This window comes from Platichthys flesus, chromosome 15, assembly GCF_949316205.1.
Source record: "Platichthys flesus chromosome 15, fPlaFle2.1, whole genome shotgun sequence".
Classification (NCBI taxonomy): Eukaryota; Metazoa; Chordata; class Actinopteri; order Pleuronectiformes; family Pleuronectidae; genus Platichthys; species Platichthys flesus.
In genome coordinates this window covers 17,755,326-17,772,929 of record NC_084959.1, presented here as the reverse complement: position 1 = coordinate 17,772,929, position 17,604 = coordinate 17,755,326, and the positions used below count along the sequence as shown (strand labels likewise).

The following is a 17,604-nucleotide window of genomic DNA, read 5'->3' as shown; positions in this document are numbered from 1 at the left end:
GATGTCTATGAGTTAGCTGATGAGGATTGTGAAATTCCACCTGGCATGATTCTTACCACCCTGATTAATGCTCAGCACAATGCAAACTTCTTTGCATTAGCCTTCTCAGTATACTCCCTTGTGGTCCGACCAGCTATCATTAAACTATATTAGCTCAGGTGATTGTGTGTTTTGATGATTCTAATGTAGATTTTTGTGGTGTTTCCATCCTGTTGTGTCAACCTACATAATAAGTATTTCGCTGCGTTGTGTGTTTGTGTCCGACAGGGTGAAGAGGGGCCTCCCAGTCTGGAGTACATCAAGGCCAAGGACCTGTTCCCCCAGAAGGAGCTGGTGAAGGAGGATGACAGCCTACAGGTGAGATGAACTATAAATCAGCAGATGAATCAGCCCTAGATCCAGAAGTTCCATCAGAACATTCCTCTGAAACACCTTGATGAAGCTTGGTAGTATCTGGTAATGCCTTGTGACTGCCAAGTCATTACTGCAAGAGTCATTGCAGTTGGCAAGATTGAAGCCAGACACTGAAGGAGCGATAAAAACATTGGCCTAGAGGAGAACAACTTTGTCATCGTTTTGCTTTATCAGTATTTGACATTGGAAAAAGTGAATTAGGCAAGTTGGTGGAGTCTAAGATCTACCTCAACTCTGCACAGATAAGGCATCATAAATGGATCAAATTGTCTCCAGTATTATTTGGCAAATAGATACAACATTTTTATACAAAGCCTCACCATGACCAGAGGGAAAGTTTTGAAAGCAGGAATTTAAACAATTATGAAGGTATGATTCCCGCCTTTCTGTAGTAATCTTCCTTTCAGATGTGTGGCTCTCAAAAGTACAGGAAAATGAAAAGCTGCATTCTACATAACTGAAGAACCAAGAGTATTTACAGTTTTCCATATAGTTTTTTTGCCATTTAAACCATAGAAATAAGAACGCATTAATATGTCTAGATTGCATCAACAGATAAACCTCTCCAAAAAAGATTATATAACTAAATGCTTGATATGTAAACATACATGTACTAGAAACCAACAAGCTGCATTAACTGAACATAAACACCAACACCCATACAAAACTATTACTGGCTCTGTATAATTTAGAACCCCCCATTTTTACAACTTCTTTGGAGAATATTGTGTCTCTCAGGGAGTCCAGAGGTCCTTAAAAAATCTTAAATTGTCTTGAATTCAGTTTGGAAAAGTCTAAATTTGTAAGGCATATCTCCACGAAATGTCTGTACTCTGCATACGAGAAAAAAAACGAGAATGAGTTTCTGCATGCGCTGTGTCTTTAAGTTTATGTGTTAGGCTAAGGCCTTTCCAGCCAGCCTGCTAGCTAGTTTCTGAACATTGGGAAATTCCAGTTTACCAATAATTGACTTGGGTATGACGAGTACTAGTGATGGTGAAAGCAAACTGCACTGTGAGTCGATAGTATTTCAAATTTTGATTTTTCTATTGCAGGTTTGGTCTTTAATTTAATTTCAAGTGGTGTTGAATGGTTTAAAAATTAGATTACACTTGTTTACATCTGTAGATTACCCGCTTTTTATTGACTTGTTATCAACATGTAAAATGAAAGTTTGTCAGGGCATTTAAGCAACGATTATTTTTCATTAAAGGTTTGTTTCCGTTTGCGAACTACGAAGAAATACACTGCCCCTACTAAAGAAGCCGAGTCAAAGCAACAGATAAAGAACGGGGATGCTAAAAAGCATTTCGACCAGTGAAGTGAGATGGATTGTAAGTCTGTTCAAAATGTATCAAAATTGTGATGGGCTACTTGGTCTGTGGCCTCCATGGTTTTGAGATTGTCTGCTGGTTAATGGAGCTGAGCATCATGTGTCTGGAGAGAACTGGAAAAAGGGAAGGGGGGAGGGGGGTTGCCCAGCCTGGGGTCACTGTCCTTTTGTTTCTTCTTTTGTGGTTGTCATTCTAAGCCTGTATCCGTTTGGTTTGCAACGACCTTACAGAGTGTACCAACCTTTACAAAGGCGTTTATCTTTTTTCTGATTAATTTTTGTGTGTCAACGGTCATGGTATTTCCTCATTTCCTGAGAAGCAGCATCAGCAAACTGGGAGGGATCTGTAACACGGTGTCTAACAGACTTAATGAGGCAGCATTGGTGCATGCTCAGAGTTGTGTGTGAATTTGCACATGTGCATGTCCTCACAGAGAGGCTGCTCGAACCGGATGTCACGACTCGCAAGTCAGAATGTTATTCATGAGTCTTTCAGCTCCCCCTCCCCTCTCCCTTTCTCTATAATGCTGCCGCTGAAGGCTTCACAGGGGAAACGTGACACAGTATCTTCTGCTGCACTTGCTGGCTGCCGGTGATTCATGCTACTACTTTTGGAGCACAGCTTGTTTAATGCAGCTCCCGGTCTGTACAGCATGTTAACTATGGCAGTCTTTGCAGGACGTGTTCGGCCTGCTCCACAGCAAAGCAGCACGCAGGCTCAGTTGCTGCCATTTCTGCTGCTGTTAAGGAAGCCTCTATTACAAACTGACTCCTTCTGCTAAAAATATTGGGCTTTTCAGTTTTTTTTCTCCCTTGACATGTTGATAAAATGTCTGTACAGCTTTTTCTGTCACAGTCAACAGCTCCATGGTTTTCAGGTTCGCTTTTGCACCTGTAGATTTGAAGTCTATTGAGTTAAAGCTGTTGCATTTTAAATATTCCACTTTTATGAAGTCCAAGCACATGGAGCCAGAGGGACCGCTGCCGACATTTTGGCTTTGATGGTGTCTAAGTGCAGATACTACGTGCCCCATTTCCCAGCTTAAGCGGCACTCTTTCCCTTGGTGTGCTTCCCGTCCTGGCTCACAAACACATTCTCAGTCCGAGATGAGCAACAGCAAATGCAGTGATAAATGTCAAGGTGTTTTTTTTGTTTAAGCCCTCTTTACCAGGAGGCATCAACAATTTAATGTTCTGATGGCTTTTGACCTCTTGCCAATCAACAATGTAGCATTTTTTAATTAAAAAAATTGAATAGTTTTGATTTATTTAATTTATTTTCTCCTATCTCAAGTGGTAAAAACAAAGTCACTAACAAAGTGCACTAACAAAGTCTGTGCTTTTAACCATGTTGGCTTATGTTGTTTCAAGTGAGACTGATTCCTGGCATCTCACCATAATCCTCCATCTGCCTGGCTGCATGGCCCCTTTTAACATGCACCAGTGTGTCCTCCTCTGCATGACTCAGCAATGCATGCTGATGTAGGATGAGGTAATGTTGTCTCTAAGCAACATCACCACCAGCAACTAAACAATGAGAGCTGGGCCACAGTGCGTGGTCCCCAGTGATAATCTTCATGGTTAAGCAGCAGTGGCTAAAATAAACTCAAGTGTGAAGAGATCACCTAAGTAAGGAATGAATGTGCATAACACAATTAACATTTTTCAGGTTGAAAAAGTGATGTAGGAGTGATAATGTATAATCTGCTAACTAAGTCTCAACATTGTATATTGAAGACGGGCTTGCAGGGTTCCCACGGTACCTGGAAACCATGGAAAACATGGAATTTATTTTTTCATTTTCCAGGTTTGGAAAAGTCATGGAAACTGAGCAAAAGTGAACACTTACATGGAAATTAAAACAGTTATCCTGGAAAATTGTATTGGATGATGTGTAAAATAGTAATAAAATGAAACTATTGAGCACAGAATTAAGATGAGTTTATAAAACCCTTTACATGTGAACAACTCTTACTGTAGATAGAAAAGGATGATCCCATGTTGTAGAACATGCTCTTGGCATCCTATCTGGTGTATTGGATGTTGGAATTTGATGAGGCAACCTGGTGATATGGTCTTTAAAAGTATAGTTTCGGATTGGTGGACTTCGGGAATAATAACCGAGAAACATTACTCGCAATCTCAATAGAAGGGTCAAATACATGCATTTCCCACACGGGAGCCTTGACATACAGTGAAACCTCTTATGCAAGTTTATCCTCAAATGTAAGAAGCTGTGTTTCAACTTCGTGATAAACCTGGGTTTATCAACGTTAGTTAGTAACCTGTGCAATCTTGCTAGCTAGCTAGCTGCAACTTGCTAGCTTCAGCTTACACTAGAATTGTTGAGGTAATTTTTACCTTGCTTTTAAAATGCTAGAACTATGTTTGATCCCCATATGTATTTCACTCATTGACTTTTCCTAAAACCGTGTTATTCACCACATTTAGAGGAGTTTGTTTTGAATTTGGATTCATTAATGATGGTTAGCAAGCACATGCAGTGCAATCTTGCTAGCCAACATTCAGCTTGCTAACTAACTAGCTAGTGTAGGCTAGCTTGCATTGCTAGCTAACTACCAATACATTTTCACATTAGGCTGTGACATTACTTCTATACTAGTTGACATGACCAGTCTAGTCTTGATCAATTTTGTAACATTCATTCTTATATCTACTTTTAGCTAGTTTGTGATTTTTCGTTTTTTCTTTAAAAAAATGATACTACTAAATAGGAACATTTGGGGTGAAACATTTTTGATGTTGCTGTCCTGAGGAACCACAGGGGAACCAGCCTTATGTTTTTCCTTTTAGGTTTGTTAGTTTGAATTACAAAAGCTTTTACAGAGTAAGGGTAGGCATATTACCTCTTCTACGTAAGACTCATAATCTCAAATGTGTGATGCATTACAGGAGTGAGTGACAATGACACACTGTAGATTCAGGATGAGGAAGAGAAGAGGGGAGAAGATGAAAGAGGAGGATACAAGAGTAGAGGATGACAGAGGAAAAGGGAGAAGAGTGGAGAGGAATTGAGAAGAGTAGGAAGAGAAGACAGGAGCGGATACGAGAGGGGAGGTGTGGAGAGAAAAGGACAGGATGAGATAGGAGAGGAGTGGAAGAGAGAACAAATATCAATCCCAATGCTCATGTGTCTCAAAGTTCCCGTTCAATAAATTGTTGTTCATCTACAGCTTGTTGCATTATTTCATGCATTGATAGATCAATAAGACATAACCTCTAATTATTTACAATGTAGACTTGACTGGCACATCTTTTAAATCAAGTTAGTAGTCAGGTGTCCTAGGGGGTTGTGTGTGAGGGGAGGGGGGCTCGTAAAGCTTCAGGGGCCTATAGATCATTACTTAATATGGTACATGGAAAATCAGGAGGTAGCATGGAATTTTTTTTCAAGGCAAGCGTGGGAACCCTGGTTTGGTTATCCTGGAAAAGTTAGCGTGAGCTCTTTGGAAAAAATGCAATCAATACAACCCACCTCCTCCCATCGGCCCTCTCATCTCGCTAACTTCTGACCATCTTCTCTACTTCAGAGGAGTATGTCCCCCACGACTTGTGAAGACTCCGGTTGTGTTTGTTTTTTTGACCACTTTATTTATTGATGGCTATTAGGACGTGAAGTAGATTCCAACAAATAAGATTTTAAAAAAGTGTTTCAAAACAACTTACCTACTTTTAAAAAACAACCTATAAATCTCCCTGATTAGCAGCATTCATACAATATCAAAGCTCTATGAATCCATTCCTTTTAAATCAGTTGAAAATTTAGCTAGACTAGTCAGTACAAGAACTTTTACCCGGAGTGGAGAGAGGGAAATTGATTTGATGCTTAAATTTTCAGGATCGTTTTAAAGCTGGAAACTGTTGTTGTGCATCTCATCCGCGTGGTTGGCTTTTACATATAATGCCCTGTCTCAGAATTATGTGTTCTTTTCATTTCTGTTGGGAACCAATTATCTTAATGCAGGAGTCTTGTTGGAGCCAAAGCCTGGGCCCATAATAAAAATAGGAGTAAGAATGTTAATGGTCAGTTTGGGATCCCTCCGTGTACTGTCAGCACTGGTGGAGACAGTCTCCCTCCCAGTCCTGGCTGCCTCTTGTCTGCCTGCTCATTCAGGCTCACCAACGAGCCCTTTGCACTCACAATGGTCCTTCTGTAAAACTACGGTGTTCTAATTGGACATCAACACATGCATACAATTTCTCACGTTCCCCCCTTTTTATCATCTCTGTAATGGCACAACAGTCATTATGTTTAGTGCTGGCCTGGGTATTGTTTGAAAATGTTTTATGCTGCTGCCAGTATGATACTTGCGTTCTAATAACATTACCAGAATGGTTCCACAAAACCTTATTTTCCTATTAAAAGACTCTTGAATCCAAAAATGGATCAATACTTAATTTAGTCTTTCAACAAAGCAACTGTTCTGGTCCTTGTCGTGAAATGCAGTCTTAGTTCAGCACATTTTTTATTTCAAAAATGAATAATCTAAGTAAACAATAATAATTACCTTTTCAAGCATCCCAATGCTAATCTGTGGACTAGTTACCATGTTTTTCTAGTTCTATTTTGGATTTATTGTCATGAAGGTTGAACCAAACAATCATGTCCTATGATTGTACTTGCTGAACCCTTACATCTGTCCAGAATTAACTTTTGAATACAACAAAACAAAACGTTTTTTTTGTGTCTCTCCAGGTGCCATTCCCAGTTCTTCAGGGGGAAGGGGTGGAATATCTCGGCCGTGCTGATGAAGCCATCATTGCCATTTCTAACTACAGGCTGCACATCAAGTTCAAAGACTCAGTCATAAATGTGAGTGCGCATCAAAGACACTCAACTTCCACAAGTGTCACTAATGCTGCCAAGTTTAGCCACCTCAGAAGCCAACAGCTGGCTAGAGGAGTTTTTAATGTTTAGGTAGGAGGCTTTTTGCCCTTTTTCTGCATATTATTTTTTAATAAACACATAATTGTACAAGCAAAGCAAATTAGCCCATAAGTTTCTAAATAAGGTACCACCACACAGTTGGCGTGACGTTGTTTGTACCACTTTCAACCTCAGGAGTTGCGTTATGATCTTTAGGCAGGAGAGGTTTAATGTGACATTGAGGCTCCAAAGAACCGCCCCCCACTGGCACTCATGTCCAGCAGCTTGCTTCTATTGACGTCAGACCTCACTCAAAGACAAACAGGCCAATTGTTTGCATTTACTGGCAGAGAAATTCCCTCTCCTTCCCAAATCCCTGCAATTTAATCCAGAAGCTGAATCCTTGTGAAAAAGATAACATTGGATGATGAGTAGGAGAATGTAGAAAACTAACCTGGAGGTACTTTATCAGAGAAGAGTTTGATTAATGCTTTGAGTACAGGCAGCACAACCTAAAACTGATTTCTTCCTAGGCAGAGTCCTTACTTGACCCCAGCTGCACAGAATGAACTCTGTATGAATGCCAACAGGCCCCCCCCCCCACCCAACCCCTTCACAACTCATCCGTTACTTCTAAGCTGTTTTCATGCCCTTTGCTCCTGTTCATGTTTGTCTTTCTCTCCATGATTTCCATTTGGTTTGGTCATTTGCTGCAAGTAGCTCACTGCGTGATCCACCCGGTTGTCTTTCATTTTCTCTTTGATGTTTTTCTTTCATTTTAACTCTTCATTTCCCTTTGTCTCCCAAGTGTTTTTGTTTTAATAGTTTTTTCCATTTCCTTCTGTCTTTTGTCTTCCCTCCCTCCTTATTTCCCTCTCTGTTTGTGTGTATATGTGCGCTCCATGGTGTCATTGTGTTTTAGACCTACCCAGGTGTGGACAATGAGATATCTGTGAGTACCATATGATAAACACCACCCTCTGCTACCGTCTAGACAGCTTAATCATTCAGCTCTTCTTCACTCCACACGATTACAGCGCTCTGAGGACAAATTGTAATTTACATTCAACTGAGTGGTTACTCTGTACTTATTACAATGATTTTCCATGAAAGCTCCTGGTAAATGATTGGAGTGCCCAATGTTGGCTGACCTTGAAACATAGAAAAACAGGCAATGTTTTCAGCCATATGACGTTAAATAATGGTTATTCTCTCATTCATATAGGATGCACATTTGCACCTTATTACTTTAAGGTTCAGTGTGTTGGATTTAGTGACACCTTGTGCTGAAGTTGCATATTACAAACGACCAAATACCCCTCTTCCAACCAACCTTGTAAGAGAACCAATGGTTGCCTTTGAGTAACATATAATTGTTAAAAAAAAAACGTCAAGATCCAGTGTTTAGTTTGTCCTTTGTTGGCTACCGTAGAGAGACAACAGTCTTTCATAGCAGCCTCTGGAATAGGACTAGCTCCTCATTTAGGTATAAATGACTCATTCCAATGTAATGAAAACAACAGTTCTTAGTTTCTGATAAGTATACACCAATGAAAAAATAATTACTAATATTATAATTCATAGTTCTGCTGAAAGATCCTTCTAAATCCCACACACTGGAGCTTGTGAACTTGTAAATATTGATCAGAAGGTTAAGTTGCATGGGTGATTCTGTTAATCTGGACAGTGCTTTCATTAATATATCAATCCACAAAGAGTAGCGGAGTAGTTGATTCCTGTCTCCTCCATTCCGCATTTAGAAATGTCCTTGAGCAAGATCCTGAACCCTAAATTGCCCCTGATGGGTATGCCACCAGTGTGTGACTGGAATAAAATAGTACTATATGAATACATAAATAAAGCGTAGAAGATGTATTCATGTGTGGGTGAATATGACTCATAGAGTAATGTACATAAAGTGTTTTTTGAGAGTACAAAAGGGCTATGCAAAATTGCCTAATTTGCCATTGACAATCCTGTGAACAATGCTAGGTCTGTGACTGTGGTTTGGCATCATAACAGAGATCTATACACACAATAAAAATACTGCAGAGTTCCCCTTCTCCTCTGCAGTGGGATTAAAACTGTGCCATGTGTATCTAACCTGGATTCAGTCTGTACTAGACAGGGGGTGGTAACCTCTTTGCAGATGTGCTGACTGCTCTGACAGTGGGCCATTAGGCTGACCCACACTTGTTCTCTGTCTCCCCCTACAGGTCCCTCTCAAGCTGATAGACGGTGTGGAGAGCAGAGATATGTTCCAGCTGCACATCATCTGCAAAGACTCCAAGGTTGTCAGGTGAGAAAAGCAGCTGACTGACCATATTAACCCTTCATGCTATTAATCAAATGTAATACAATGTTGTTGTTCTTTTTAAGATAAATAGTAAAATAGTGTAACTTTGCTTCCCTTAAAGAGGAAAATAATATCAAACACTGCCACAGTTAACCAATAATCAATATTTTATTTGCAATATCTACATTTATATTACATATAAAATGGGATACAATGAACATGATTCCAGTGGTTTTTAGCTTAAAGACTTCTGCAAGAAAGAAAAAAAAGACACAAGACCTGCTTTAATTTCACAGCAGTGTGAAAAGGTCAAACCAATTGGAGCCTTCAGTCTTTCAGCAGCAGATGTGCCAGCGGCATCTTGGACCTAAACAGCCACAATATTACCCTTGTTTAAAGGCTGGTAAAGCTTTTTTTTTTGTTGGAAAAAAGTAGTTTTTCTTTAGTTTTTCAGCCAAAACATGAAGTTGTCACTTTATTGTTCTAATCTTCCCACTGGGTTCACCACAGATGCCACTTTGCAACATTCAAGCAGTGTCAGGAGTGGGTCAAGCGTCTTAACCGGGCCATAGCTCACCCGTCCCGGCTGGAGGACCTGTTCGCCCTGGCCTACCATGCATGGTGTCTAGGAGGCAACGCTGACGATGAGGACCAGCACGTTCATCTCTGTCGCCCGGGTAGGCACAATAATTAGACAATGACACAAAAGATTAGAACAGTTGCACAACATGCATTGTGTAGTTTGTTGAACTATTAACATTCCTGAAATAATCTTTTCCCTCCATTCTCTGTGTGTGAGCAGGTGATCATGTGCGTCAGAGAATGGAAATGGAGGTCAAGAGGATGGGTTTTGACACACAGAACATCTGGAGAGTGTCAGACATAAACTGCAACTTCAAGTATGTCACAGATACGTCACCTATAAATAGCATGACTCCTCTCTCTTTTCAGATAGCTACAAAATACTGTAAGGTGTCATGATGGTTGTGCGGAAAGTGAATGGTGAGTTACGAGTAGAGAGTGAGAGTAGGCCCAGAATCGGCTAGGACTGGATCCATAATGTGTCCAAACTGACAGCTTGTGTAAGAAAGAGCTTATGTGTGTAATGGCACATCTCATCATTGTCTTAGATTGAGAAATGGCACATTTATATTTGTGCTGTATCGCAGTTACATTTGGGGGGTTGTAGTTTCCACAATGTTTGCCAAAGTTCATATTTATTCTAAGGGTCCAGATCTGAACACACAGACATGATAAACATATTTAAGATTCAGTGCGATTGTATTATCAACCTAGAAATTATTATAGAGGTCAACAGTTATAACTCACGATGTGGCTGAGAAGTGTCTCAGCAAATGGGTACAGTGCAAACGTGATCAATTGAATAGCTAGTTCAGCATACTTTTAATGGTTTTAATTTGCCAAACGTAAACAAATATAGATGAAAGAAAGGGGCTCTTGGAACTCTAGCTCCTAAACATAAAGCATCCCTCAGGTGAATAGGAGTGACAAAATCATTTCATATCAGCTTTTTTCATATTGCAGTCAGTAAATATTTGTCAGTAGCACTGATAGGGGTCCTGAGGGGAGGTGCAGATGTCTCTAGTCCACTGTTAGACTTTGAGACCCACTGAGCAGGGAAGTTAGGTTCTATTGGTTACCGAGATATGTGGCAAAAAATAACGTCAAGATGTATCACGGCACCCAGAGAAACTTATTAAACCACATCGGCAGCATTATCATCTTTTCTGCAATTAATCCATATGTGGATTATGTTCTAGACAATCTTCACTTTACCGATAAAGGCCAAAACACTACCGTGTGGCACACAATTGCATCCTCAGAGTGCGGAAGCTCTAAATGATGTATCTTAATTTGTAATTTATTTGTGAGTCTAGGCTTGTTTGGAATACAGAAGTAAGTTCAGAAGTTTCTACAGACATTTTGACACATTAAGGGCCTAATTCTGAAGTATGGGTTGTCATGGAATTTATTGTAGCAAAGTCAAGCTGACTACAGCTGACTTGCTCCTTGAATCCCATTAGTAGGTTAATATTTATTACCCAAAAGACACATTTATATCAGACTGTTCCTTTAAATATCTTCAACAACAAAACATAATGTGTACGCTTGTCTTTGCCTCCTCTCAAGCCAGAAACACTTTCACCAAGCCAAGCCTCCAACACACACATACACACACGTTGTGTGTGTGTGTGTGTCACGAGTTAAAACGCGTGCATGCATGTTGCAAACTTTTGCATCTCCTTTTCTGTCTGGGCAAATAAATGCTATAAAAAAAGGGCAGTCTGCTCCTAGCGCCCAGGAGAGCACATCCTGCTGAGGGAGACAGACTCACAGGACAACTGGCTAATTAAACAAGCCGCAGCCTGCTGAGGCTCGTGACTCAGCACAGTATTTTTCTTTCCCTCACACATACACACACACACATGTTTGTACTTTGTGAGGACACTCATTGGCATAATGCATTCCCTAGCAGCGAGGAAGTGAAGAAGTTAAGACCGGCCAAAATGTAATTACTTTCCAAAAATGTCCTCACTCTGTCAGGTCTGCTTAAAATGGTCCTCACAAAGGTATGAGTACAGGAACACACACACACACACATAAACACACCGTCCCAGGTTTGTCAGTCAGCAGGTGAATAGAAATTGAAGGAGGCATCATGATAGAGGAGGAGGAGACAGATGGAGGCAGTAGCACATTGTGATTTTTTCTCTGCTGACCCTGAGAGTTAGTGATGCAGCAATCATCCTGAAACCACAATATTTGTCTCATATGTGTTGGCTGAATATCAAAACTCGAATCTATTTATTTTCATTTTAAGACTTGCTTGCAAACTTAATGAACGTCACCTCCAACAGACTGACGGTATTATAAAGGATTATAACCTCCAATAACGTAATTTCCCTTGTTCCTATCCACAGGCTGTGCTCAAGCTACCCACGGAAGCTTCTGGTTCCCATATGGATCACAGACAAGGAGCTGGAGAGTGTGGCCTCCTTCAGGTCCGGGAAGAGGATCCCTGTGGTCGTCTATAGGTAGGTTTACACACACAGACACACCAGGGTTTTTTCTGGCCTGTTCACACAAGAACAGGATCATTTTCATTTTCTACATATTTTAATTCCAGGCACCAGAAGAATGGTGCTGTGATCGCCCGTTGCAGCCAGCCTGAGATCAGCTGGTGGGGCTGGAGGAACACGGATGATGAGTACCTGGTGACGTCCATCGCCAAGGCCTGTCAGATGGACACCGGAGCCAAGGGTAACTGTGGAGCACCAGCCTGCAGACAACGTGGGGAAGCTCCTGACTCCTCGGATAGTGATTTTGGTAAAACTTGAGTTTTATTTGTGAATGTTGACTCATGTATGTGGGAACTGTTGGACAATTGTGGCTTTTTGATTGCAGTCAGGTTGCTGTTTAGGCAGGCTGCTGTGGCTCAGGAGGTAGAGCAGATCATCCACTCATTAGAAGGTCAATGATTTGATCCTCGACTGTGCCAGTCCACATGTCAGTGTCCTATGGCAAGATGCTGAACCTCAAATTGCCCCTGATAGCTGTTCTGTCCGTTTGAAAGCTAATCGCTTGTGATAGTTAACCATAGCAACAAGTTGTTTGTTATCAGGAGGAGATACTGATATTCAGCAGTGTATGTTATTCTTATCCCTGGCACTTCTTTGATTCCCTCTCTCTCTTTTCACACATGGTTTCTCTTTGTGTGTTCCAGTTCAATCTAAACCATCCTCTCCTAATGATAAAACTCCTCTGTGTCTCCAGACTCTTCTCTGACAGGCGGCTCTGGCTGCGATGACAACACTGTGCCACAGAAGCTACTGATTCTGGATGCTCGCTCATACACTGCTGCAGTGGCTAACAGAGCCAAGGGCGGGGGCTGTGAATGTGAAGGTTAGTGTGATCGAACTTTCAAACAGCCTTCAACAACTTATTTCTATATTTAGATTTATAATTTTCACATCACTAATAACATCGATCAATCCATTATATTTTATTTGTATAGTCCATATTCACAGATCACAGTTTGTCTGATAGGGATTAATAAGGTGCAATATCCTCTGCCCTTAAACCCTCAGCAGGAGTAATATGTTTCTTAAACCTGAGCAGCAGGCAGATGTGTTCTACAAATTGACCCACTAGACAGTTTCTTCCTAGTCCAAATGACAAACAGACAAATGTCACAACTAGCAAGTTCAACATTCAGCTGTTTTTTTTAAACGTATATTCTTTAGAGGTGCAAATAACAATAAATCTAAAGTCTAAATCTGTTGGAAAACTATTACTATGACTGATTTTTGCATCTGACTGAGGTAGCTAATGCCTCCATCAGAACAAGAGGCTATCATAGCTTACAAGCTAAGCATTATTTATGTCTGATGACCTTGATCTGATGACCTTGATATTTGTTTGTGTTCAGAGTACTACCCCAACTGCGAGGTGATGTTCATGGGAATGGCCAACATCCACGCCATCCGCAACAGCTTCCAGGCTCTGAGGACTGTATGCAGTCAGATTCCGGATCCGGCAAAGTAAGTCAATCTGTCTGACCTTCTGTCTGAGCAGCTTCACCCCCCCCCCCCCCCTCATTTTAATGGATCTTGCTTACAGTAGTGCGACACCACACAGAGATGTACCTAATTTATATAGATTTGGGCTCATCTAATCCGTCCTATCTATTGCTTCCAGCTGGCTTTCAGCACTCGAGAGCACCCGCTGGCTGCAGCACCTGTCTGTCATGTTAAAGGCAGCCACCCTGGTGTGTTCAGCAGTGGAGAGGGACGGCCGTCCTGTCCTGGTTCACTGCTCGGACGGGTGGGACCGCACACCCCAAATTATAGCCCTCGCCAAGGTCCTGCTGGATCCCTACTACAGAACATTAGAGGTGAGAGTCTGCACAAGGTCTTAAGTATATTTGGTTTGGATTAAATGTAAATGCACTTTTTTAAAAGGAAAATAAAAAGCTGTAATTTTATTACTGACTAGTTTCTCATCCCCAGGGTTTCCAGGTACTTGTAGAGACAGAGTGGCTCGACTATGGCCATAAGTTCGGGGACCGCTGTGGCCACCAGGAGAATGCTGACGATGTGAGCGAGCAGTGTCCCGTTTTCCTGCAGTGGCTGGACAGTGTTCACCAGTTGCTCAAACAGTTCCCCTGCCTGTTTGAGTTCAACGAGGCCTTCCTGGTGGGTGGTCATGTATTTTCTGGCGACTAATTAGCCAGTAAACTCAGAAGTGTCAAACATATTGCTGGACATAACATGATACCATGCTAAAAGTTAAGTAGTTATTTTACCAGTTAATTAGTAAAAAACTTTTTTGCATGGAGCCTGTGCTTTGAAATTGCTCCAACAAACATAATTTAGATCTAATGCTGGTGTTTTACAACTGTCATTTATATTATTCAGATCAATAAGTTAATGCATTGAATTGGGAATGGAGTGTTATAAACTCCTGACTTCATGTTCTACCTCCCGTGTGTCCAGGTCAAGTTGGTGCAGCACACATACTCATGTCTCTACGGCACATTTCTGTGTAACAACGCTCGGGAGAGGGAGTCGCGGAACATCTACAAACGCACCTGCTCTGTGTGGTCACTACTTCGCACGGGAAACAAGAACTTCCAGAACTTCCTCTACATCCCCAGTCATGATATGGTACCTAGAGTTTTACATTATTATTTCTGGCTTTGTAATAGAGCCACCATTTAAATACAGTAACAACTGGAGGTCAGCACTACTTTTAGTGATGAGAGGGTGATTTCTTGAAAGGAATAGCTTCAGAGTCAGACTATAAAATTAAGCCTAGCTTCTTTTTGATCCTGAGCAGAATAAGTGGCTGGATTCATTAATAGTGTGACTCAAAATTTTACTTTAACTGTGTTTTAGATCAAAGATTTGACATCGAAGATTAAATCTATCCCACTTCTTCATTCGCACTGTCAAAGAAAGCATCAACGTGATTATTACACACAGCAGTGGAATAACAGCCTGACTGAGTATCGAGCATCATCATGTGTCCATGTTGACCTTCTAAGATAATCCTCATCACTTATTTGTCTGCCAGGTGCTGCAGCCAGTCTGCCACACTCGAGCATTACAGCTGTGGACAGCTGTTTACCTGCCCACCTCCTCCCCGTGCACAGCTGTGGATGATTCAATGGAGCTCTACCTCCCCCCAAATGTCACCGGAGATGATCTCACCTCCCGTTCCCTGGACAGGTATGTTGTCATTTCTATTCTTGTAACGGTTTGTGCAGATATTTAAAGTAATTGTTTGGACTGCTGTCAGTCCCAAACACATACTTTTATAATTTTCACAAATAAATCCCCATAAATGCCAGATGCCACGTTGTCCTGCACGTGGCATCTATTGCATTTCTGTCCGTCCTGGGAGAGGGATCCCTCACATGTGGCTCTCTCTGAGGTTTCTACATATTTTTACCCTGTTAAAAGGGTTTTTTTGTAGTTTTTCCTTACTCTTGCTGAGGGTTAAGGACAGAGGATGTCACACCCTGTTAAAGCCCTATGAGATGAATTGTAATTTGTGAATATGGGCTATACAAATAAAATTTGATTGATTGATTGATAAATGTCTAATTTACAGACTTCCTAAGACCCGCTCCATGGACAACCTGCTAACAGCTTTTGAGAATGGGGTTCCTCTGACACGCACATCCAGTGACCCCAATCTCAACAAGCACTGCCAGGAGGGTCGCTCTTCCCTGGAGCCTTCGCCTGCTATGGAAGAAACCTCTGCAGACTCTGAAGAGGTTATACCTGACACTGGATCGGACATTGCTGAGGGGAAACCTCCTCAACAAAGTCCTATAAAGACCCCGGAGGATGTTCTAGGTTCAGAGAATTGTGGGGAGGAGACTTCGGAGGTGCCCTGTCTGACCACACAGCCTCTGCCATCTCTGCCCCTCCCACCTGTCCCTCTCAGGAAGCAGGTCACCATCGCTCACACTCCTCTACCCACACCTGTCCTCCAGCAGGCTTTGACTCAGATCACAAACCCTCCAGTACCACCACCTCCGCCGGAAGCTGAGAGCCCCCATAGGACTGCTGAGAGCACCACTTCACCCACTCACAAATCAGAGCCGTGCTTACCTCTTCCCTGCAACGGCACTCAACCTGAATTCTCAAAACCCACCTTGCTGCTTAACGGCCACATTGACAGTCAGGCAAATGGCCTCCCAGGCTCTGAAGGCCTGTTTGCTCTGAAACCTCTAACACCACTCCTTCCCATGGAGGACTCCACTGAAACCATCACAGATGAGGGAGAGCTTCTCCCCACCCCGCCCCCCACAATGAGCCACGATCTCATTGCGAATTTTAACATTGAGGAGCAGCCTGAGTCGTGGCCCCAGGTCCAAACCCAGAAGGAGGAGGAGGACACGAGTACAGATGAAGTAAAAGGACGGGAGCGTGTGCTAACAGTTGCAGCGGCTCCTGTGGATTGCACTCAGGTAGCAGCACGCCATCTGATCTCCCAGAGCCAGCTGTCAGACTTGTCACTGCTCGGCTCTCACTGGGAAAGTGTTCGAGGTCTAGTCCAGTCTGCCTGCAGCAGTGCCAGTAAATCTGGTGTCAGCCGGGCCTTGCAGCCCAACTCTTACCAGAGCCGCCGCCTTGCCAGCAAGCTGCTCCGCTCCCAGGGTTTTGCTATTGGTAACGGGTCCCAGTGCTGCCGCAGGGAGGCTTTTGGTTGTCCCAGCAGCAACACACAGCCTGGATGGCTATCTGCAGCCAGGACTGCAGGCTACATCGGCCTGTATGGACCTGCTGCCGCCGCTGCTGCCCTCAACGGCTACGCCCTAGCAAGCCATCAGCTCCTACCGGTGTCCCACACCTCAACCCCCGCTTCCAGCTCCCCTCCGCCACCTCAGGCCCCAGCTTACCTCGATGATGATGGGCTGCCGGTGCCCATGGATGCCGTCCAGCAGAGGCTGCGGCAAATCGAGGCAGGTTACAAGCAGGAGGTGGAGGTGCTGCGGCAACAGGTGCGACAGCTGCAGATGAGGCTGGAGAGTAAACAGTACGGCACCCCTCCCTCAGAGCCAGACATCGACTACGAGGATGACATTGTGAGTTGTTTGTTCGGTGATGATAATTTGTCTGAAAGCCTATAGGTTTTTATTTTGTCTTTCATATTCATAAATATTTACTTTAGATTATATCCAGAAGTATCAACTCTTCTATTAATTCCATCCGTCTTTTGATCTCTCCCTGGTCTCTCTGTTTCAGACGTGTCTTCGGGAATCGGACAACAGCAACGAGGAGGATTCTTTGTCCACCCACAGTGAGGATCGTCTGTCTGAGGGCAGCTGGGATCGAGTGGAGCCCAGGGACACTGAGGTCAGAGGCCTTTTGATGCTCAATGTCTCTCTAATATAGACTCTACTCCCTCGTCTTCTTTCCTCCTCCTCCTCACCTGTATGGCTTTGAGCACCCCGTATTTCCACACACTATTCTAAAAAAATGTGTGTGTCTGTGTGTGTAGGTCACGAGGTGGGTGCCTGACCACATGGCCTCCCATTGTTTCAACTGTGACTCTGAGTTCTGGATTGCCAAGAGACGTCACCACTGCAGGTGGGGCTTCACTGCGGTTTTATTACATGAATAAATACATCACACTCTG

General features: G+C 42.6%; 1 protein-coding gene across 4 annotated transcripts in view; it reads left to right on the top strand.

The window, feature by feature from the left end:
- mtmr4 (myotubularin related protein 4) overlaps nucleotides 1–17,604 on the top strand; it is a 39,918-nt gene that overhangs the window by 19,806 nt on the left and 2,508 nt on the right. For 3 of the 4 annotated variants that reach the window (XM_062405686.1, XM_062405685.1, XM_062405683.1), the window contains 17 exons: nucleotides 268–357; nucleotides 6,465–6,581; nucleotides 7,558–7,587; nucleotides 8,852–8,934; nucleotides 9,442–9,608; nucleotides 9,734–9,830; nucleotides 11,874–11,987; nucleotides 12,080–12,279; nucleotides 12,727–12,855; nucleotides 13,382–13,493; nucleotides 13,651–13,846; nucleotides 13,962–14,147; nucleotides 14,448–14,618; nucleotides 15,028–15,182; nucleotides 15,568–17,050; nucleotides 17,211–17,321; nucleotides 17,467–17,555. In XM_062405686.1, coding sequence (XP_062261670.1) covers nucleotides 268–357; nucleotides 6,465–6,581; nucleotides 7,558–7,587; nucleotides 8,852–8,934; nucleotides 9,442–9,608; nucleotides 9,734–9,830; nucleotides 11,874–11,987; nucleotides 12,080–12,279; nucleotides 12,727–12,855; nucleotides 13,382–13,493; nucleotides 13,651–13,846; nucleotides 13,962–14,147; nucleotides 14,448–14,618; nucleotides 15,028–15,182; nucleotides 15,568–17,050; nucleotides 17,211–17,321; nucleotides 17,467–17,555 — 3,530 coding nt within the window. The remainder of the gene's footprint in view (nucleotides 1–267; nucleotides 358–6,464; nucleotides 6,582–7,557; nucleotides 7,588–8,851; nucleotides 8,935–9,441; nucleotides 9,609–9,733; nucleotides 9,831–11,873; nucleotides 11,988–12,079; nucleotides 12,280–12,726; nucleotides 12,856–13,381; nucleotides 13,494–13,650; nucleotides 13,847–13,961; nucleotides 14,148–14,447; nucleotides 14,619–15,027; nucleotides 15,183–15,567; nucleotides 17,051–17,210; nucleotides 17,322–17,466; nucleotides 17,556–17,604) is intronic. The other variant, XM_062405684.1, reaches the window with a different exon arrangement.